The 24,617-nt window shown below is 44.8% G+C and overlaps 1 protein-coding gene across 5 annotated transcripts in view; it reads left to right on the top strand.

Moving 5' to 3' along the window:
• Positions 1-18,885, top strand: part of POLG2 (DNA polymerase gamma 2, accessory subunit) — a 278,334-nt gene extending 259,449 nt beyond the window's left edge. For all 5 annotated transcript variants that reach the window (XM_086930918.1, XM_086930920.1, XM_086930922.1 and 2 more), the window contains one exon: positions 18,673-18,885. In XM_086930918.1, coding sequence (XP_086787044.1) covers positions 18,673-18,838 — 166 coding nt within the window. In that variant the 3' untranslated portion in view covers positions 18,839-18,885. The remainder of the gene's footprint in view (positions 1-18,672) is intronic.
• Positions 18,886-24,617: the final 5,732 nt, after the last annotated feature.

The following is a 24,617-nucleotide window of genomic DNA, read 5'->3' as shown; positions in this document are numbered from 1 at the left end:
TCCCACTCCTTATTGGTGTAAGGAAGACCCAAGTCAGTCTCCCACTCCCCCCGCAATTGCTTTAGAGGATGCGCAGTAGAGGTGCGTAATAAACTCACTAGCCATCTGATCAAGTGTTTGCCTCATCCAAGTATATGCAAGTATTGTATAGTTAAATGCATGGGCAGTTTGTCCGTTATGTCCCCCCAATTGTAACTCAGAGTCCCAGTAAGCGAAGCATGCAATAGGATCTGTCCCGGGGGAAAGCCTGTCTTCCTCTATCAGTGTGCCATATGGTAAGAATGTGCCATCCCTGTATAGGTCTCCTACAGTCTGAACGCCAGCCCCCTCCCCTCCGCAAGCTCTGCTCTAGTAGTGAATCTGTTGCCTCATGTCCTACCAAGAATCGCTAGCGCTGGGGCGTATGGAGTGATGCGGCGTGTGACATATAAATATCGCTTATAACAGCGGTAAGCAACTTGAAATAACATAGATTGTGGCATTGAAAGTCAAGCACATAGATAAAAAAGTTGCAACAGATCAGTAAGATTCCAGGCTGGTGCTCTTGTGGCCGTGTCTGACAGCTGCAATGCAGCGAGCCAACGTGATACCCACTGCAATTGCACAGCCCAAAAATAATGTTCAAAATTGGGGATTGCAGGGCCACCGCTCACCGTTGGCTGATATAGTTTTGTTAACGAGACGCAGCAGTGTGACCCACTCCAAATGAATTCACGTATCATGCCTTTAGTGGACGAAAGAAAGAAGCATTTACATAGAATAGGCAGGGAAGTGCCGCCATCTTCAATAACGCCACTCGGCCTCTTACCGATAATGGAACTGTCTTCCAGAAAACCACCTGAGCTTGCAGCGTGGTAACTGTGTCTCCCAGATTACCTTCAAAGAGGTCCACTGGGGAATGATAGATCTGGATACCCAAATAGCGGAATATAGCAGGCTGCCAGACGAGCGGCGTTGTGTTCACTACGATGTGCGGGTCAGGCATATTAGGATCGAACGGGAATGCACATGAATTGCACACATTTAAACGTAGCCCAGATATTGAGGAAAATTGCTTGAGGAAGCTCACAACCTCGGCTGGGGTGACAGTGACATAGCAGAGATAAATAAGAAAATCATCTGCATATAACGAGACAGAATATATGCCATTGCCCAGTGGTATGCCCCATTCAGCGCCCCTAGCGTGCAGGGGTGCCACCAATGGTTCCACTGCTAATGAGAAAAGTAGGGGTAATAGAGGCCACCCCTGCCTGGTGCCGTGTCCTATAGCAGGAGGTTCTGATATAAAGGATACTGTCTTGACCCGGGATAGCGGCAATGTGTATAGTAGATTAATATATTTAAGAAATCAGGCCCCAAATCCGTACAGAGGTAGCACCTCCAGCAAGTAGGACTATTCCAGTGATGCGAACGCGCGTTGCAGGTCCAGCACCCAGCACTAAGAGTGAGCCCAAGTCTCTGGGGCATACCTCTGCACACACAAATTTCTGCATAGGTTGAGTGAGGTGGTGCGGGATGGGACAAAACCGTTTTTTGGCTGTATGTATTAGGGAAGGTGTCAGCAAGGAGAGCCTGTCTGTCAGTATCTTATAGTTCGTAGTAAAAAGGGCTAGCAGCCTGTAAGAGGTTAGAGCTTCCGGGTCTCTGCATGACTTGGGCAGTGAAATTAAAAGATCTTCCCACAGAGAAGCTGAAAGACAGGAATTCTTCAAGCTTCAGCATACAGAGCGTGAAGGCGGGGCACCAGCAACGGAGTATAGGCTTAGAAAAACTCTGCTGGCAAGCCATCCAGGCCCGGAGTCCGAACGATTGCCAGTTCACGTATTGTCTCACATATCTGAAAGGGTGGAATGGGTTCGTCCAACTCTTGCTTCTGAACTGGTATTCTTGTGTGGCCTAGCATCACCGCAGCCAAGAAAAATGAGACGTCCTACGGGGTTGCCAGTGTTTGTGAGCATTATATGGATATGTAGTGGCGGGTCAACAGTTATCTTTATTGTATTTAGTTATTTAAAACAATTACAACAGTACATATTGACTATCACAGATTATCTAAATAGAAAAGCGAAAACATTTACAAATGCTTATTTTCGGAAAGACCTAATTTAATTAAAAACAACACATTTTAAATACCAACAATAATTCATTACTCTTAGGCCATGTTGTTGTGAAACAAAATATAGCCAGTATTCTCAGTCCTGTATATTTAAAATTTCCTTAAATGAAGGAGTTGTAAACTTTACTCCCCTACACGCAAGAACGGCTGATCTTCCACTTATCCAGGAGATACCGGCTTGCCAGCATGAATGAATTCCCATATTTCTGAATAGCGATTTCAGCAGAGCTTTTCTTTGCGGTAATTGTACAGGAGAAACACAGAATAAATTAATTAGTGATTCACTCTTATATTCACATAATCTGCAAGAAGGGTTCTCTGGCTGTTTTTTCCAGGATGGAACAAGGTCTTTAGTTTCCATAATACCAAACTGGAGTAACATAAATTGACGTTTCAATCTTAATGAAAAATGTTCTGCCAGATACAGTTGAGGGCCTATGCTGGAATACGAATTGATTACTGTTCAGGCATGTCTCCTTACTGAAAAAGCATTTGTATCTGTTATATTTGATGTCATTCGCACTGCAGATCTTAACGCTTGTTTGGAAGATGCCTTTCCCATTATAGCTTCCCAGGCTTCTTGTATGCCTAAATCCTCAATAAATAAGATTAAATGGTTTCCCCAGGGTCCCTTTCTAATACTAGACAGTTGGTCCTCTATTTCCTTCCAGCATAAATAGCTGATATGCTATCGGCCTACCCTGAGGCTCGTTGAGATTTTTGAGTATTTTTGGAAGAAAATATATGATGGGGATCCATGGGTTTTTCTTTGTGAGGAATTCAAATTCTTTCTTCCCTACAATTCCGGGTAGGCCGATAGTCTCCAGATGTGATTCACTGCTAGAACCTATATCCAAGTACGTGAACACGTTCTTAAAACCTTTCATTCAAGAAGTACCATCGTTCTTAAGAGGCACCATGGATTTCATAAATAAAACAGAAGGGGTACACTTTGACCAGACCACACATTGGCTAGTTTACTTCGATGTGGTGTCTCTTTATACAAAAATTCCACAAGATGAGGCATTGGATGCTATGGAACATTACTTGGAATCCAGAATACGGCCTTACCAGGTCCCCAGGGAGTTCATTCTGCAATTAGCCTCTGTGGCTCTCAAGAAAAACTACTTTAAATGCAAAGATACATTCTACACACAACCGAAAGGGACCGCAATAGGATGTCCCTTTGCGCCGGAGATGGCCGTTCTGTATATGGCACGTTTTGAGGAGAAATACATCCATAACAACAACCCTTACCTGGACTACATAAAACAATGATACCGTTACATGGACGATGTCTGGTGCCTTTGGAGCGGGACAGAAGATTTGTAACGTTTTTTCCAATGGCTCTGTGGAAATGTGCCTTTTTAGGGACGACACCGTTGCAGGGTTCACCATTCTTTGTCCACGGGTCCTTAGACCAACAAAATAGAGATTGACACTGAAGCTGAAATTCAAAATAACAAGTTTATTCACTCATGAGTGAGACCACTTCCATACAACACCCTCAAGTGTTCCAGGAGGTAGTGGCTTGAATACACAGACCATGGGCCTTTTATACTGAGTTTTCTGCACTGGTAAGCATGTAGTTACAAATGGAAGGTACAGGACTACACAGGAATAACTATTAACAAACATGAGCAATTGGGAAATCACTTAGTCAGTAAAGTGGGAGGGGGAGCAGGAGTGCTTATGGCAGCACTATTAGATTGACAGTTGAGTCTGAGACCAGATGTTCTGGCAGCTACAAACTATTTAGCATGCATATTGCTTTTAGTTGAGTCAGGAAGTTAACTAAAATAGACAGCACAGGCAGGGAAAAAGATGAGCAGCAGAGGATGGAAGAATTGCATAGCTGACAAAATGGATGCCACAAACAAGATGGTTTCAGCTTATGCTAACAGAGATTATTTGCGATTTCCACAGTTCAAGAGACATCAAGAGATAAAGTTGACCATCTCCAAGAGTCAAAGAAATCCTACATTTTTAGACATGGAGTTGAAACCTTTTGAAAAAAATTGGTCACAACTTTGCACAAAAAACCAACTGATCGCAATACTTTATTGCATTATTAGAGCTTTCACCCTCGAAGCCTGAAGGACTACTTGCCGTATGGACAGCTATTGAGAATAAGAAGAAATTGCACACGGCAAGAAGATTACATAATGCATGCTGAAGCGTTCCGTGCTCAATTGATGAATCGAGGCTACCCCAAAAATTTATTGAAACATGCTATGAAATGTGCATAGTACACTCTGAGAAAATGTCTTCTAACAAAAAAGAAAAATCAAATAAAGACAAACTGGTTTGTGTTTCCACATTTGGGAGACACACTCACAAATTCTGTCAGATTATCCTTAAGAACTGGTATTTGCTATCAAACCTGGACCAACCAATGGATCCACCACTTTTTGCAATGAAGAAGAACGGCGGCATAGGACAACAAATAGTAAGGGCAGATGTCTTTCCATCAACTAAGAAAAAAGTCCTTATATCACAATGGAACCTCAGACCCATTGAGGGACACCACAAGTGTGGATTCTGCTCCATGTGCGAAACCAAAGTTTTGGGCACCGAATTAATCTATCGGAATGTTAAATGGACACAGAAAGAGTTTACATACTGTAAAACGAAAAATGTAATTTACCCAGTAGTATGCCCTTGTCCAAAACTCTACGTCTGCAAGACGAATCAAGAAGTAAGACAAAGACTAGTGCAACAGCGGTCCAGGATAAAAAACAAAGTCATCACTGCCCCAATGGTTAATCATTTCATAGAGATGAAACGTAGTGAGAGAGACTTCAAATGGACTGTTCTGTGTAAAATAAAACCAAGCTCAAGAGGAGGGGATATGGAATCAGAATTGTTGAGGAAAGAAGCATATCTGATCTTAAAATTCAACAACACAGTCCAAGGATTGAATAAAATGTCAGAAATTGGGAAAGCATGATGGGATTCACATATAGCCGGAAAATATATGCCCCACAGCTTATGATCACCTCATGGCATCTTGCACCTGTCAACAGTGTAAAACACCACTCTACTCGAGTTGCAGAAATTCTAAAAATAAATACTTAAAACAGACTGACCAGTTTCACAAGATGTAATTGAGCGTCATTAATTAAGAATAACACTCGGATTGAGTCACACATCAATGTGCATATATTCCCATATAAATACCCATAAGAGACCGACCAGTTCCATAAGGTACAATTGAGCGTCATGACGAAGAACAATAACCTGAGAGAAATGCTCATCAGTCAAAACATTTAGAAATAATCAGGGTAGGATCATCCAGCTTTAAAAGGTTTGAATGTGCTACATGATCTAATAATAATCTCTTCAACACGTCTTTAAGAAACCAGAGTAAAATGGAGGAATTCAGCGATCAAAGCCTACAAAATCCACACGCCACTGCAGTGGCAAATTAGTCTTCAAAATGACCGGCAAATCAGCTTCACTTCACCGGAGAAGCACGAACAGACAGGACGACAGTACGGCCAAGTCCGACTGATGGAAAAGTGAGTAAACTCTGGAAAAATAGAAATAACACAATTATTATGTTCAATATGCCCTAGACGCATAGATCACACTGCGTTCTCATTTCAGGACAGATTGAATTGTTTGGGTCCGCTAGCCTGATTTCGTTCGCGAAAAGTATTGCTATGGCTTGCATCACTCCAGAGCAAGTGAAATCCTTATTAAAGCTACAAAGGTAAGTGGATGTACAACTTTTGACAAAAACGCCGAAACGTCTTTACTCAATAGAGCACATTCAGCGGCTCCGCAAACAGGAAGTCATGACATCATATTTTATTGATTTATTGCAGTTACAAAAGCCCATGAACAAAAATGAAAAACAACTAGAAAAAAGTGCCCCGGTGTACAAATAAGCTGCTCCAAGACGGCAGGACATATTAAGTCGATACCATACGTTACGAAATTTGATGAAGTAAGTTCAAAAGGATGCAACTTATCTAGACTAGAACAAACTATCGTTAAGCCAACCAAAAGGCTAAACCATGATTTTCCCTCTGTGTTTAGAAACGCCTGATCCACAGGCTGAATATTTCAGAAAAATTAAGGATTCATGAACCCATAAGATCAGCAAATATAAATATCAGGAGGATTGCAGGTAATTGCCCTAACTCAGTAAAATGACTGAAAACTAATGGAGAGTAGAATAAATACAAATAAAGCATTCTGGATCTTTCTTTCCAGACTACATTCAGTCCCAAGGCCCTGAGGAGAACTCCAAAACTAAGATGGGGCCCGAAACGCGTCGGCATCCATTGCTGCTGGGTCAACATAATCACTAAAAAAAATTTAACAGCAGGGAGCAAGCCAAAATTAATTGCCTTTGTAGTCTAGCAATTTGTACCCAGTAGCCAACAACCTTTCGAGTAGAAACACAAAAGTAGTATGGTATATTTAAATACTAGACTGTTGTATCCAATAGTGACTGGATTTAACCTGAATACATTTCCATTTATGTTCTATGTATATATTAAATGTATTTTCATTTACGTTGTGTGTATATACTGTCTTGGGAAAATGTGTTTAGTACATGTAAATGAGTGTGAAGGTGGTGCGTCTGATAGATGGACATTCTTCACAAATTAAATGAATCAATCCCAAAAAAGTTTTAAAAGAGAAGCTAATAAATGCTCAAGAACATTTGAATAAGCGAATGATCCTAGTCTGTTAAATTCATTCAAGCAATAGAAAAGTGAAGTTTGGGTTCTCTCTTTGTTACTTATTTAGGGCATTCATACTCCGTTGTAAACCCATTGGTGTTTTACTTAATAGGACTATATCATCCGCATATTGTAGACAGCCCAACTTCTCTTCCACAAGCAATGGTGGATGGTTATTTTCTAAATCCAAAGTGTGCAATATCTGATAGGTATAAATTAAACAGTCTTGGGGCCAGAACACATCCTTGTTTGAGACCTATATTTGTCCTGATTTTAGATGTTACACGGGTTCCATCCCCTGTTTTCACTTGGGCCCATGTTTGCGTATATAGTTCAACAATTGCCCTTAATAAATCTTCCGGTATTCCCCATTCCTCCAATACCTGAAGACTTATTAAGGGCAATTGTGTAATTAGATTTACAAACATGGGCCCAAGACAAAATAGGGGATGGAACCCAACTCTGCGTGTATGTCACTATGTGAGTGTAGAATTGTACCAATGGGCGAGAGCTGGCCAGCAATTGGACTTCTAGGGCAGTCCTGGCGGATTAGCCAGGAAAGTAGGGGACCTGCTCTATCTGCCACAGCATGAGTTTTGGCATAGTTGTGGAGTGTGACCTCTCCAATAGGGCTGCACGTTCAGCATGCGCCTCTGTCAAGCATTGCCTCCCAATGAGGCTACCCTCCACTGGTGTTTCCAACTGCAATAGTTTGTGTTCTAAACTTTTCAGGTCAGTTTCTAACACTTTGTGAATATTCCAAGTCAGACCTAGGCATGTACCATTTATTGTGACTTTAATGCGTCCCATTCCAGTGAACGTGTGTCCGTCGTGTTGATGTTACCCTCAAAGTAGCCTGCAATGGCTGTGTTTATCGAATCATGGAACAGGGGATCTTCCAGCGCAGCTGGCTGCAGCCGCCAAGTTGGAATCGGAGGGCGTGGTGTTATCCATGCCAGTTGCACATGTGGGTTATGATCCAAATGGGTCAGTATGTGTAATGTGTTGTGCGACCTCCTGCGTGCCTACTTGTTTATCCTGACGTGTAAGGCGTGTGGTGCGGAGTAGAAGGAATATATCGTTGTCAAAGCATTTAGTCTGCGCCAAATGTTTACTAGGTCCCAGTTATCTAGCTCGCTTGTAAGTGTTCTAGTATTAGATGAGGCTGCCGTGTGGGGCAAGGGGGGAAAACAAGTGATCTAAGTGTACATCTAGCACTCCATTAAAGTCGCCCCCTAGTAACCATTGTATCCCACTCCATTGTGAAACCACTCTGGAGAGGACATCCAGATACACTGACTGGTCTATGTTAGGAGTATAGAGGCTGACAAGAAGCACCTGCCTACCATCCAATCTGCCCAGCACAAAGGCGTATCTACTCTCTGGGTCCACTACCACATTTTCCGTAAGAAATGGGACGCTTGACCTGACCCACACCCGCGCCCAGCGTACATATGAGGAAAATCTTGTGACAAATAACTGTCTGTGCCAGAGGCGCTACAGATTCAGCGTGACTCAGATGGGACTCTTGGAGCAACACAATATCTACCTGGTGATGCTTCAGATAAGAGTATATAGCATAGCGGCGTACTCTAGCATGTATGCCACGCACATTCCAGGTCATTAATTTAAAATTCTTTATTTAGCTAAATAGAAGGATGGGGGCCTGTGAGGTCTGTGTCAGGAGCAACATGTATGCGCACTTGTGTGAATATGTCTGAACTGAGCTGCTGCAAGGAGAAAACTGAGCCATTGTATGTGCACAAACTGAGTACAGAGAATATCACAAAACTTAACATCTCATTTACAAAAGGAGCAGAACACCATCCGGGAGCCCACCTAAACCAAGGCTGAATAGACATTTTCCCACCAACTGATGTGTGAATGCAAGGGGGGAGAAAGCCTACAGGTGTGACTCGCTATGGACCTCCTTCTCTTATATTGAATATGGTAATTGCTGACAGTAATATTTAACCCTTTTGCTGCTGATGACGAGCTCAGCTCGTCATCACCCACGGGTGTCGTGTGCTGATGACGAGCTGAGCTCGTCATGAATAATGGTATTCAAGGATCTGCAGCACAGGGCAAAAATCCCCGCAGCAGCCATGTGGTTAAGCTGTTGTTAACATGGTTTAGCAGATGACGATGGGAATGCGGCTCAGGGGTAACTCTCGAGTGTTCATGAAAATGCATCCAGTGTGAATTTCTTTTGTGCGACTATTAGATTGAGAGGTAAGGGGGGAGAAAGTCTGCTGTGGGTGTACTCCTATTTGATCAAATGATATCATCTGATGTCTGTGGTGTCCCCTCCAGTGGGGGGAGTGAATCCAGCTGAGAGGACCATGTTGCAATGAAGTTATCATTACTAGAAGAATGCATTGATTAGTTGTCTGGACTTTGTGTCCGCAACAGCTTGTTTCAATACTTGGCGGCCCTCCATAATTATTTGCTTCAGGTCTGGTGCAGCACCAGACAATGGGTCCGACGCATGGCAGCACAGCATCTGCGGCGTTGGGTCCATGCTCCCGCCGCCGTCTCCTCTGTATCTGACCTCGTTCTTCCAGCTACAGGTGGGCCCTATGTCTCCAACCATCCCAGTTGTCCTCCGATGAATCGAAGAAATGCATAACTCCATCAGTGATTATCCGAAGTCTGGTTTGGTAGAGCAACGTATATTTTGAGCCTACATTGCACTGTGGTGAAAGTACTTCATTGTTTTTGCATCGCTGTAGTGTAGTCCAGGTAAACAAGACACATGAATTTCCCAATATCACCTCTGGGAGCTTCCTTGCCTCACGCAATACAGAGTCCCTGTCACAGAAGTGCAGCACTTTGAACACCATTGGTCAGGGTCGAGAACCAGGCGGCGCGCCGGACCTTTGGGAGCACGCTCAATAGTGAAATACGAAGAAAGCACGTGCAGGGCTAGTATGTGGTGTAGCCAGCCCTCAACATAAGCAACAGCATTAACTTTCTTCTGATCCTTCCGGTAGCCCTATGATATATATATTAATACTCCTTTATCTCCCCTCTGCATCTTTCGCTCTCTGTTCCAGCTTGTGAACCCGCTCCTTCAACATCTTCAGTGAAGTGTCCATGTTTCACGATGCAGGCTGGAGTTCCCCCATGGTGCGCTTTGTAGACATGACTTTGTCTGCGAGTTTACAATGGTCTGCCTGCATCAGCGTCAAGTCAGTGACCACACTATCTATCCCTGACTCCAAGAAAGTTATGGAATTTTCTATAGCCGTCAGTAGGGCATCAAATGTGATCTCCATGGCCGCCAATAGGCCCGGGGCAAAGAGCCTGAAGCATCTCCTGCTGATGCGGCATGTATCCCGCCATTGCACGCAGAAGTGCCCGTACCATAACAGACTAATTTCCATTGGTGTGCCGTATGCAGGTCATGGTGAGGAATGTGACAGAAATAGTAAGGAGTAGCTGTATAAGCTGGAGCAGGGTAGAGCAATCAAGCTGCATGGCTGTGGCCCACAGCAGCCCCCGTCTGGTGACTATGGGTGGCAAGGGGAATCAGAGCTACACCTGAACCAAAGTAAACAGGCCCCTCCACCCAATGTCTAGCCACCGGTCGCATCAAAGAACGCCCTATATCCCACTCACCTGCCCACAGTGCATGCCCCATCAACTGCCTCATACAATTTTCAATCACAGTTGTCTGAACAGGAAACACCAGCTATAGCACACATGCGTCCTTAATACAAGTATCTGGCAAAAACAGTAATGCAGGGTGGACTGGGCCTGAATCAACCCAGGGAACTCCCAGCTGCACTGCGCCTCATCACTGTGAGAAGTTGGCCTGGTATATGATGCTCACTAGTTCTAGTGATCACCTTGTACCATGCCAAGCATCCCTTATGATGATTGGTTGTAAGTCAACCTTATAGACCAGCTATCCTAGAGGTAGCGTGGACAAAGCAGTCGTAGGCTAAACTCTGTAAGGCATGTGAAGCAAGCTGTTTTACCATACACAAATCCCTTGAATACCAAATAAAAGGACACCACACAGATATATATTGAAAATATATATATATTTACTTACTACAAATATTCCCTATACTCTTTATGAGCACAGAAGCAAATGCGGTAAAACAAAACACAGTTTAAATACACAAAAGTTGCACAATATGGATGAGCCCTAGGGGCCACCTAAACCATATACTTAAATAGTGGTATAAGAACCACCTAGATGAAAGGAAGTAGGCCTAGGGCCTTGGGAATCGCTGGAGCTGTTCGGGACTAACAGTGAAGAAGTCGGGAAAGGCCCGCGGGACTCGGGTGCAGCGCTTAAAGTGCACGCATACACCAATGCAACGTCAATGGTGCGTAAAAGTTACAAAGTTAGTGTTTAAGGAACCTTCCGAGTGACCTATAAGGATAAAACTTTAGACCTAGACACTAGAGGTGTATACCAGTGTAGGAACACCGGCGTTGCTGAGTTACCTCACCCACAGGAAGCGGGTGCACAGATGCGAAGTAGTGTCTGGTTTCGTCACGCAGGTCGATGGTGCCTGTGATGAAGATGCTGCAGACGGGTCGTCGAGGAGAGTTCCGGTGGATCCAAGGGTGGATCCGAAGTGGTGAAGACCTGAAAGCAGAGGGGACAATGTTCAAAGTCACTAGCCAGTGACTACCGTGTAACCAGAATGGAACCAGGCAATGTCGGGTGCAAACAGGCGATGAGGTGTAGCTTGTCTCCTCAGCCACTTGGACACGAAGAGGTCAAGGACGTCCAGGAGTCGGATCACGAGCTGTCCCACGAAGGCTCTAGCTGATGGCGGTGTCGGCAACTTGATTGGCGCAAACAGGCCTTGGCTAATGCAAGCCACGCAGGAAGTGAAGAAAGCTTATCACTCGGACCAGCAAGGTCAGAGCGGGTGCTCCTTTTTACAGGAGCGAGGGTAAGTCTGGAGCAACCAGACCCGCTGTGTAAATTGTAGGTTTCGTCGCCAAGATGGCCGCGAGCCACGTGGCAAGTGGCCGGGATGGCGCGTCGAGTGGCAAAGTGCAAAAGGGCCCCACGCAGATCGTGGAGATGCTGGGGGGCTGATCTTCGGTGCAAATGCTGCTCGGTTGTGGGGCTTCTGAAACTCCAAAGCACAGCGTCGAGGGTGCCTCGTGTGCTGCGCAGTCAGCTTCTCGGGGGTCTTTCGAGATGTCCGGTCCCACGTCTCTCAGTGCCTCCACTTGTCCCTTCTTTGCAGGGACTGTGGATCGGGCTGTGAGATGTCTGGGAGTCTGGGTCTCATCGGGCTCTGGGCTCGGGCTCCGGCAGGAGGCGGCGGCAAAGCAGACGTCGAGTTGCTGGATGGTGCCTGTGTTCACAGGGTGGCCACTCCTTGGCCACAAGGGAGATGCTCTTCAGTCTTCTGTGCAGCAGAATGTCGAAGTCCAGGCATCTTCTTAGTTTCAAGTTGATTTCAGGATGATCTGAGGTGCTATGGCACTACTCCCACTCTTATTCCTAATCTGAGGGGTGGATCACCTGCTAGGTCCCTCCTCTGGGTGGGACCAGGAAGGGGGGCGGTTACACCCCCTTTCCTTTGTCCAGCTCCATGCCAGGACTGGGGCTGGAAAGCCCCAGCGCTGGTTTGGACTGGCTTATGCACGAGAACACCTTGTGTGCCCCAGGCATGTCTGATTCTATTCAGCACTGTCCTACCCAATACACAAAATCCTCTCTGGGGTGGTGCTCGCACCTCCCAAGGCAGGAAACCCTTTTTCCAAGCCTCCCTCGCTGGAAGGACTCCCAGCAGCAGGAGGTCAGACTTGTGTCTGTGCCGGCAGCATCCATTTTGTGATGCTGAGGCTCGGGTTAACTTTAACCGGGGTTCAGGTTATGTACATGTCGTGTCCCTCTAGAAGGGTGGAATGCTATCCCCGTTGACAGAACTGTCGAGGGGATAGTATTCCAAATCGTATGACACCTTACTCGACATGTTTTGATAAAGCCAAACCAAAGTTAGCATATAACTGCGAGGATTATAATGCACTTAAGAGTATATGGTATGGCAATATCCCGGAACAGCTAAGGGAGTTGTTCCCGACAACTGCAGACAGGCTCAGCTCATGCTAGAGCACCATCTCACATAAAACCAAGCACTCTGCCTCCAGGATTGTTAAGGCCTGCCATAGGAGTGACTTATAGGTTACTATGTATCCAGATAGGTTAGATATAGGTATACTATATCTAAGTAAGAGGTGATTACACCAACTTACCCCAGCTGAGTGATCAGCCAGTTGTGTCAAATATGGAGGCCAGGCCAGGGGTGGCACAATACATGCTGCAGCCCCTGGTAGGCCTTGGTGACACCTATGCCCTGGGTACCTATGGTACACTGTTACAAGGGCCTATAAGGTGAACCAGTTCCAATTTTGTATGCACCTAAGGTACATGGAGTCCATTTTACGGAGAGAGCAATTAGCCTGGGGCCCTGAATAGCAGGATCCCAGGCCAACTATGTCAAAAACCAGCTAAACACCAGGCAAAAAGTTTAGGGGTAACCATAGTCAGATATCCACCTTGCTACAATCACATCAGTGCATAATCCTTGTGTGAGTGTCAATGCGCGCAATAACCACACTCAGCCATCAGCAGACCACGTGTATGTAAGGAGGCTTCTGCTGAGGGTTCCACACATGATGGGTAAGTCCAGCACTGCAACTATGCGGGCAATCCACTGTTCCCAACCAGGCCAACAAATACCGCAGGGTCTTGGGCCAATACGACCCCTAGGCCCTCCAGCAGTCACTCCACCCAAAGAGACACAGGCAACCCACGACTCTGCTCCCGGTCTATATGAAGGGCCACTGTTATATGAGAGCCTCAGTATATATCCCCCGCACAGGAACAGGTATAGCCAGCAGCTTCGCATTTCCTCACCAATTATAGCGTCACCAGTTCCCTGTATGGCACAAATTGCATGGGACCAGCAGGGTGTGCCTCTCACATATATGGTGACCGTGGGTCATATCTAAAATAGATCCTAATGGTCTCCCCTGCAGGACCTGGGTCTATCCCGACCCCCGGGTCCAGCAGCAATCACATACATTTAAGGGGCATAGGTTGAATGAGATTGCTCGCCTGGGCCTCGCACAGCAGATCTAAACTGCACTCCAGCACTTGGGTATGCTCACAGTACTTAAAGCCTCTTCCAGTCCCTGCAACTTTGTCTTTACAACTAGGGCAATCAGTAGTAGGCTAAGGGAGACACACCACAGGCCCGGTGGCTACAGCGAGGCTACAGTTAAGCCATAGCTGATTCTCTCGCAAGGCCTGGGCCCGACATGACCCCTGGAACTTGCAGCAGCATATGGGCCGATCCCTGTACTCGCGTCCATATCTCAAATGCCCACCAGACAAATGGCTGGCTTCATGGGCCGGCCTTGGGCCAGTCCGCCCTCCGGGTCGGACCCCACCCCGCTGCTACACACCGATAAGGTCTCAGGCTTGCTGCTGCAAGCACAGCGTCCTCACTTGCATTATCAGTGTGGGTGCAGCACCCCTGTACCTGCTCGATCCACAGCAGAGCACTCGCAGGGGAGGCCACGCTCCATCCCAACCTTTGTCCACGTCTGGCCTCTGGTGTTCCACAGGGACCACCGCCGCTGGTTTCCAGTCCTGGGCACCCTCCGCCAGCAGCTCCCGGCACAGCATGCTAGGTGGTCACTGGGAGAGGCACCTGAAACAGTGTCCCTCGACGTCACACACCAGGTCCTGCACGTCAGGAAAGTAGGCACCAGTCCAGTGTCACAAGGTTGTGACCCACAATCAGTGATGGCTGCAATTTCGCCTGGGCCGCGCATCTGACAGCTCCAACTCCCTCTCAGGTGTGAAGTATGGCGCAGGGAGCCGCCACAGGGCTCGGCATTCTTAGATGGCCAGCAGTGCTAATGATAATTGCTGGATAATAGGGTTCAAAGGCAGAGCCTCTTCAGAGTGCTTCCGCCATCTTGGCCCTGTTGGCCGCACCCCCTTTGTGCATGATTGATAATGTATGCTTAATTTGTAATCACTAATTTTATTAAAAAGCAATTCGAAGACTAAAACTGTGCAGGGCCCTCCTTTACCCAACTATAAGCCAGTGGATGGGTGAGGAAGAAGACTGAGTAGTAAGGAGAGTGGTTCATGTAGGGCAATATACTAATGGAATAGATTCATTATTCAGAGGCCCAGATGGTTCATGGTGTAAATTCTTGGTGTTTTTGGTGTTGGTGATATTGATTTAGTTTTTTTAGTATGTCATTTGCTCCAAGATATCTAGCAACATTGTTCTCTGTTTCAAATTGGAAGATCCTTCTAGGTCTGCCATGCCAGCGTAGCTAACATTTATTTGAAATATACATAGAGTAAGCTTTGGCTTCACACCGGTGGGCTGTTAAATGCATCATTCTTGTCAGACGCAGATACTTACATAGTCAGAGTGTAACACCTCGCCCCCCACAACTGTTCTAGCAGCCAAAGACGATTACTAGCAAACTGCCAAGTATAGTGGGTTTGGGATGCTGGGGAATAGAGATGGTGCGGTCATAGCTTCTTTCTGCTTATGCAACTCTTGCAACAGTTCTATAGTATTAGAAGTGTGAAGCCTTCTACCTGTGGAAATAGATCGTACTTCAAAAGCTAAATATAATAGATCCCCCTAAAATGTTTGCTAGGTTAAAAAATATAATTAGAGAGTTTAATTTGCTTGGTATCTGGCGAAGTAAGAAAGGGGAAACCAGAGATTTTACGTTTTACAGTAAAAAATATAAGCACCATTCACAAATTGATTATTTCCTTATAGATTAGGAGTTATTTACAGAGGTGGAGACAATAAATCATATCCCTGCTATATTATCAGATCATTCAGCAGTAGTTATGACATTGGGGCTGAGGCAAAAATAGGTACATAGTAGATAGGACCATATTATTGAATGAAGAAGTGACTATTGAGTTAGGGAAAAAGACGGATGAGTATTTTAAGTTTAATATAGGCACAGCCAAGGACCAGATAGTATGGGAGGCTTTTAAAGCCTATATAAGGGGTTACTTGGCTCCACAATGGCGGAAGGAGGAAAGCCTTGAAAAAAGATGAAGCAGATAAAATAAGATCAAGGAAAAGAAGAATTACAGAAAGCATCAATGGAGAATTTAGGCACAGCCCGACATTTCGAGAAAGATTTGGAGATTCTACAGGTTGAATTTCAGGCTACCTTAGACAAGAAGCTTTTAGATAGGTGGAAAGTTAGCAAGCTTCATCATTTTGCATATAGGGAGAAATGTAGCTCTCTATTGGCATGGAAAGCCAAAACAAATAGAGCAAGGAATATGATAAAGAACTTAGTCAAAAGGGGATTGAGAGCAATCATACACACGGATGAAGAGATCCGTGAAGGAGCCCTAAGCTTCATGAGTGAATTGTATAAGGAGGATATCACGCCAGGGCAAGAGATCATTCAGAAGTGGTTAAAATCAATCACACTCCCTCAGCTGCCTGAGGAAGATAAGGCTTTCTTGCAAGCAGGTATTACTGAGGAAGAAGTAAGAGCACAATGTAAAAAGATGGCAAGAGGAAAAGCAGCAGGCCCGGATGGGCTCCCAATAGAGCTGTATCTATGTATTTTGGATAAGGTTGTGCCAATTAAAAAAAAATCTGTTTAATAAAATGTATATAGGAGGGGAAATGCCACCCTGCTCATGGGCGGAAGCTACAGTTACACTTATATTAAAACCAAATAAAGACCCCCAGAAGATAGTCTTATAGGTAGGGCAATATACTAATGGAATAGATTCATTGTTCAGAGGCCCAGATGGTTCGTGGTGTAAGTTCTTGGTGTTTTTGGTGATGTTGATTGACTTTTTTTTAGTATGTCATTTGCTCCAAGATATCTAGCAACATTGTTCTCTGTTTCAAATTGGATGCTCCTTCTAGGTCTGCCATGCCAGCGTAGCTAACATTTATTTGAAATATACATAGAGGAGGCTTTGGCTTCACCCTAGTTGGCTGTTAAATGCATCATTCTTGTCAGACGCAGATACTTACACAGTCCGAGTGTAAAACCTCACCACCCACAACTTGTTCTAGCAGCCAAAGACGATCACCAGCAAACTGCGAAGTATACGGGGTTTGGGATGCTGGGGAATAGAGATGGTGCGGTCATAGCTTCTTTCTGCTTATGCAACTCTTGCAACAGTTCTATAATATTAGAAGTGTGAAGCCTTCTACCTGTGGTTGAATCTGCATGGAACGTTGCAGAAATTGGTTGCAAATTAACTCACCCAGCTCTTAGAAATTGGGCATCACTACTTGTGATCTGTGTCAAGAAATAATATCCATAACATTTCAGTGTCCAAAGGTAGCACCAAACACACAAACGTTCTCAAACATTCCTTCAAAAATTCACATAACTTGCATTTTGGCATTTTATGAGTCTCAGCCAATCACTATTATCACAATAACTGTTCTCTTTCTTGTTTTGTTTTCCTTTTCATACATAATTACACTTTAAGAATTGAAAGGCTGGCAAGTTCCACTTTGACCAACTCTGTTTCTAGCATGCTTAGAATGTGTTATGAATGCCCCCACTTTATTAATCAATGCTCTCAAATCACCCGATCTGAGTACTTATCCAGATACATGCACAAAAGGTGTAACATTCAGGACTTTTTTTCAGCCAGTCCAAGAATCATTGCAGCTAACCTTCTTCAAGGCAATTCAAGGTTCTGTCCTCAGTAACTCTGGATGTCTCTCATGTGTTTGTTTCCATTCCAGATTAACTTGCAAACAATAGTTATACTTATTTCAACATTGCAGCACCTTCCTGAGCAGGGACATATAACTGCTGTATCCTTCTCTTCTCCTCAAGTGCAGAACCTCATTGACTAGCGGTTGGCTTCAGGGGTGGTTCCCTTTTATAGATGTATCGCTCTCTGTTACAATCAAATCGTACGATAGCCTCCAACTCTTGCGAGATTCAAGATGGTGGCCGCCACAGCTTGCCATCGCGTCCTGATCCATGCCACCTCATCCTGAACAGCGAGGAATCCCGCTCTTCACAAAAGGCCCAAAGTGCCACAGGCCACAAAAGGATGCTTGTTTGCCCAACCTGCAGCACAAGTTGTGAATGTGCAGTGGGTGTCGAAACGACACCCACCAACTGGTCCGAGTGGGATCGTGGGGATTGGGGGTCTGATACTTCTGCTTCTTGTTTAGATCTTGCATTGCAGTGCACAGGTGTATTTTTAGATCTGAGAAGTACACTCAATCCTCAAACCTTCTTTGTACGAATACATTAATCCCTAGCTTGTAATTTAATTTTATTCAGTACACTTTTTTAATGTTTTTTGTCAGGTTAAAGGCGACCTATTACCAACAACAACTTTACTATCCGTGTTATCACCAACATTTTTGCTACCATTAACACCACTGCTATTGCAATATTCATTACCACTACAACTTCCCATTACCACCTGCACCATAAGCCCCCCACACACACAATTAACAGCAGCCTTACCACCACCACCAATGCCAATATCATTGCACTTGTGTTTGGCTGCGTTACCACATGAATGTCAGACCCTCTTCGATTGGCCGGTTCTTGTTGAAATCCAAAGTAGGTGTGGTGTAAGTACTTGGTCTGTGGGTGTCCTGACTTTGTGCCCAGCGTTTTTGACATACAGCCGCCACTTCTGAGTGCAATGTTGAAATGTGGTTTGTAGCTAAATGATATCAGCATCCCTGCATAACTATTGCCCATTATCTCAGTAGAGTGAACACGTGGAGTAACGTTCAGGGGTTATGCATACATCCATGCCACTTGCTGGTATCTTTCACTCATTCTGTTTCTCTTTGTCTGCAGGTATGATGAGATGGGTGTCCTCTTTACCATTCTGATCAGTGACACCACCCTTGAAAAAGGAGTGGTCCATCTACGAAATCGAGACACCACAATCAAAGAAATGATGCACATCGCAAAAGTGAAATACTTTCTCGCACAGTACATTGTTGCAGCTAAACATTTATAATGCTTTCATAGGGAATAATGAACATTTCTAATAAAACACTTGAACAACAAGTTGGTGTTTTAACTGCTCGTCTGTCAATACATTTTTTTGTGAAATGTTACAAGACTACTGCAAGCCACCGGAGTACTTAACATGTCTCTTGACCAAAGTTTTATACTTGGCACAATGCTGTCTTTGACATGACGTTGATTCTGTGTTGCAGCTTAAAATAAGATAGTGCAGTTTCCTACTCCTCGTCATCTTGTTCTCCTTGCTTCCCCAGTGGTTTGCACCAAAAACGTCCTTTTGAAAAAGATGCTGTGGCTTTAAGAGACTGAAATAAGTTCTTAACTTAGCAGGTTTGGACCCAGAAGTATTCGCACTATCCTCCTCCTCACCCCTTGCTTGCCTCGTTCACTTTTTTTACACGAAGCACCAAGAGATGGAACTATGTGTCCTGTTTTACACGTTTATTTGGTCTTGACTGAAAGTGATTCAGTTTTTCGGTCGAGCCTTGCGGCTGCGTGCATGCGCTGTTTGCTCTGCGGGACATGCTGTTTTAGGGTATGCAGTGGAAGCCCCGCCCACTCTCCGCCCATATTTGTTATTGGCTTGTGTCATTGTCCTTCCTAAATGCTCGCTTCTGATTTGAAAATAGGCTTGTTAGTCCCACCTTGATACCGCCTTGTCTCCATTTGTTACCCCCCATAAGGACTGGATCTTTTGCTTGGCTTGTTACACGGTCTGCATTATAAGGGGAGGAAGCACTATTTTGTTTATTGGAAGGGACAATGGCGGCCAATTTTCTTATACAGCGCTATGCGCTCTAAATTGAATGCTGAGCACGGTGTCCACTTTAGGGACACCGCACTCAGTTTAAATTTTTTTTTAAAACTTTGATGAGCTCGGCGCCCGCTCAACAGGGCCACCGTGCTATGTTTATTTTTTGTTTTGTAAAACTAATTTAAAGCTTCCTGCATTACATTAAGAGTCGAGATTTCAGACACAATTGTGATGCAATCTATTAACAACCAGTAGTGTTGGAAACAGTGGCAAAGGGCGTGTGTGATCTTGGATGACTCACCCTGTTACAGCGCTATACACTCTAAATTGTATGCTGAGCACGGCGTCCGCTTTAGGGACACCGCACTCAGTTTACATGTTTTTAAAAACTTTTATTAACGTTTATATTAGTGTTTTGCAACTATATACCCTTATTTAAAGAATCTCACTTATTCGAGTTTTTCTGTCCGTAACTGAACGTGGGGATTCAGATCTGATCTGTAATGTCCGATGTTCTTGGCTTTTCAAAGAGTTTTTGATGTATTTCTTCCATTTCCATAGCCCTGTGCTTACATGGAGTTGACAGTCCATTTTCTATGCTTAGAACGGACGGGCAAAAGTCCAAAGTAGTGTTTCCATTGCTTGGGCAATAGGGGATACCGAAAAAGGGGGTCTCGCTGAACTATGCTGCGTGTGGCTGCTGTCAGAGGCTGGGACCTCTGCTCCAGGACTCTGGGCCTGGGTTCCCTGAGGTCCGTCACGAGCATCACTATGCATTGCCTCAAATCATGTCTGGCAGATGAGCCTCTGGGGATCAAAGTGCAGTGGCTCAGCCCCAACAGAAGGTGACCCTTAGGGCTTTGTTAGAGAGTGAGAAGGAGGAGGTCCTGTTTGACTTGTGTGCACACTAACAGGCGTATGAGCAGGGGAATATTGACCTGGCCAGAGACCCCTCCTCGGGAGGGCAATACACCGGAGTGGAACCCATGGGACTGCTCTGGAGCCATTGCCCAGCAGTGCTCGAGCACCCGTATGAAAGGCTGGAAAATAGATGTGATGAAGACCCCCATGGTCTTAGAATTACTAGCCCACCAGGTCCACTCCCAGCCCAAGCAGCTCCCTGAACAGGTAATTGCAAAGGTGAAGGCAGAGAGGTGGTTTGCAGCTCCAGGAGTGCCGAGGATTAGACTGAGAGAGGGTGCTATGAGAGGAAGCCTGTTTATGCCTCTAGGTAACTTAAGCACAGTCTGAAACATGTTAAACATGATTGCATTTGTGTCTCTAAAATGATTACGTTCGGAGATCTGACATGTGTGGTGTGACCAGTCCATTCAATCCAAGTATTTTCTTTGCCTTCTGGTATTCCCAGATTTGATGAAAGGAACACAAAGCCTTTTTATCCTCCCTAGACGCGTAAATTGATAAGCATGAAACTGAGTATCAATTACATAAGTTATTTACAGTGCTTAGAACCCGCAGAAGTGATTTATGAAACACTAGTACTAGAAAGCAAAGATTATTACAAGACAATTTGCATCACTGGAGCAGTGGCGGCTACTCCACAATGGCGGAGGAGTGTCGCCCTACTGCCGGGCTCGGAGTCAATTTTTTAATTTCCATGGGTCGGTCACTAGTAGTCACAGTGCGGAGATGGGGTGATTCGGGCGCTATAGAAATCATATAAATACATAAATAAAATAGAAATAAAGCAATATTCTTGCATCTTTTTATTTTGCATTTGCTGGCTCTTAGCCGACAGTGTTGGTTGGGGGGACCTAGGCATGAGAGGGGGAGGAGGAGTGCTACATGCCCTCCACTCCCTAAGTGTGCATATGTGTTTTGGCTGGCCGTCTCAGGCCGATCAAAACACACATGCACACTTAGATTTTCTCCAGGCCAGCACCATTGAGCTGGATAAACCCCTCAGACTCCCTGGTCTGAGCAGGGCGTCTTTCCTGCCTGCCCAGACCAAGTCCTCAAGGCACCTTCACATCCCTTTACCTCCATCCACCCCTCAATGCTCAAGTCACCCTCACCTCCCTTTACCTCTAACCACCCCAGAATCCTCAAGTCATCTTCACCCCCCTCTAACTTTACCAACCCCTCAACCCTCCTGTCACCCTCATCTCCCTTTACCTCTACCAACCCCTGAATCCCCAGTCCCGCGCACCTCCCTTTCACTCTAGCCACCCTGAACCCTTAACCTACCCTCACCTCCTTTTACCTCTACCGACCCAGAGTTCCTAAGTCTACTTCACCTTCCTTTACCTCTACCCATCCGGGCCTTTGTGACACTCTCCTTCCTTTACCACAACCCACTCCTGAACCCTCAAGTCACCCTCACCTCTTTTTACCTCTACAGACCAATGAATCCTCAAGTCACCCTCCCCTCCATTCAACTCTACCCATTTCGACCCTCAAGTCACTCTCCCTTTACCCCTACCGACCCCTGAGTCCTCAGGTGACTCTCACCTCCCTTTAACTCTACCTGCACTCGACCCTCAAGTCATCCTCACCTCCCTTTACCTCTACCGACCCGAGTTCTCAAGTCACCTTCACACCCCTTTACCTCTTCCCACCCCTGAAGCCTCAAGTCACCATCACCTCTTTTTACCTCTACCGACCAATGAATCCTCAAGTCACTCTCACCTCTCTTCAACTCTACTCACCTCCCTGTACCCCTTCCGACCCATTAATCCTCAAGTCACCCTCACCACCCTCCACTCCCTTTACTTCTACCCACCTCTGAGACCTCATGTCAACTTCAGTTTCCTTTACCTCTATCTACCCCATCACCCTAAAGTCTCCTTTACATCCCTCTATCTCTAACCACCCCTAAACCATAAAGTCACCCTCATCTCCCTTTACCTCTACCCATCCGTAAAACGTAAAATAACTTTTTTAAAATCACATTAAAAGTATATTATTTAAAAAAAAATACTTACCTGCATGAAAAAGTACTTTGTGGTAAAAGTACAAACATTGTTGTGCATGGTAAAGGTCCTGCTTGTTAAAGACGGCAATGAAAAGGCTGTTTACCCTGCGGCAGGACACACATTTTTTGGAGGCACTGTTGGTTATTTTATTCCCTTCAATATTTTGCCGAGCACCTACACCTCTTTGATGGTTTGCCCCCTCCCTTCCCACTCCCCCCACACCCTATGGTTTGTCTCGGCAGAGATAGAGCATGTGCTGTCGCTTGCAAGACATTTTGTGTACTTGGGTGTCTCAGAGCCTGTCAATTGCTTACCACTGGTTGTCTTCATCAACACTGTCTTTACCTTCCTTCTCTTTGGTCTGAAAGTGCCAGCTTCACTTTCTGTTTATCTGTTTATCATTACGGTGGAGCTTGGCCCAAGTACTTCTTCCCTAGCCCAGTGTCCTTCCACTGCTCACCGCATTCAAAAATACTATCACTGTGTAACACTGCCACCTACTGTTCAAAATGTATACATCAATCCTTAATACATTTTTAATGCCATTTGTCGTTTACACATTTTGTAGTATTTGAACATATTATATTTTTGGGGGGAGACCCCCCAAACCTCCTTTTTTTTTTAGTTATCTTCAAATGCATGGTTTTGACTTGCGTTGTAAAGGTATGCGTGCCAACAGTCTTTAAGATGTAAAAAATGCATGGAAAATGTCCTACGAAGTAAAGGCTGTTTCCCCTTTTAAACACAGTTGTGCCCATATTTACACAGATGGAGGAATTCCCACATCTAGGAGTATCTTGACATCTATAATGTAACTCATAATGTCTTTACTTCTGTCCTTGACTCCAACAAATCAGCACTTGTCTTTGGCTCAGCCAAATCAAAGTACTAGAATAACTCCATCAAATTTCTCAAATCCCATCGGCACAGCCTTTCAATCTACGAAACCCTTCTTATCTTTCCACAACACTGCTAAGTTAGCACTAAGTGATTATACCCTGCACAAGATGCCAGAGATTCCCCCAGAAGTGTACAGGGTTTAGTGTAAACCCAAAATGCTCTATTTGTGGTAGTGTGGTCGAGCAGCCTTCGGCCTAACACAGAGGAGTGTATGACATTTGCTATGCACACAGTGACTAATAAATGACACACAACTCAAAAAGGAGATCCACACCAATTAAAAAAAAATAAACTTCTTTCAAGTTTTATGTTAAGACCAAGATGTACGCTAAACGGTACGTACGTTTTTCAGGAAAAATACGTTACACTATATAAAGTGGAAACTTAATGCAATTTTCAGGCTTTGCAATGTTAACCCATGGGCAGAAAACAAGAATGCAGCTTTGCAGGTAAGTACTTGACTTACGAATTCAGTCTCTGGGATCAACACCAGGCAAGGTTCAAATTAGCAGCAAGACTGCACCCTCAACTGCACAGGGGCGGTCGTATGCAGAGGTCAAATTCGGGGTCAGGCACCCAATGCTAATCAATGGAGATGGAATATTGTATTGTAATTGCATTTATATAGCGCTTACTACCCCCGACGAGGCGCCAAAGCAATTTTTCAGCGACTAGCACGCTATTCCGGAACCCATAAAGGATTAGTGGTAAATTAGTATAGTGAAAATATGAAAGTAATTTGAGTGGTGGATATGTTAGTCAGTTCTTTAGATTGAAAAGGATAGTGGAGGGATAGAGAAGGGAAGAAGGTTTGCATTTCTATAGAGCTTGCTACCCCTGATGGGGTGTTGAAGCCCTTTTTCAGCCAGTAGTATGCTACTCTGGAACCCTTACAGTGTTAGTGGCGTATTAGTATAGTGAAACATGAAAGTAATTTGAGTGTTGAATATGTTAGTCAGTTCTTTGGATTTTAAAGGATAGTGAAGGGGTCGAAGAGATAAACAAAGTTTGCATTTATATAGAGCTTGCTCCCTCTGATGAGGTGTTGAAGTGCTTTTTCGGCTAGTAGCACGCTACTCCGGAACCCATAATGATCTAGTGGTGAATTAGTATTGTGAAATATGAAAGTAATCTGAGTAGTGGGTATGCTAACCTGTTATTTGTATTGAAAAGGATACTGG

Source organism: Lissotriton vulgaris, chromosome 7, assembly GCF_964263255.1.
Source record: "Lissotriton vulgaris chromosome 7, aLisVul1.2, whole genome shotgun sequence".
NCBI lineage: Eukaryota > Metazoa > Chordata > Amphibia > Caudata > Salamandridae > Lissotriton > Lissotriton vulgaris.
Note: the sequence above shows the minus strand (reverse complement) of the source record. Positions and strands in the feature narration are given on the sequence as shown.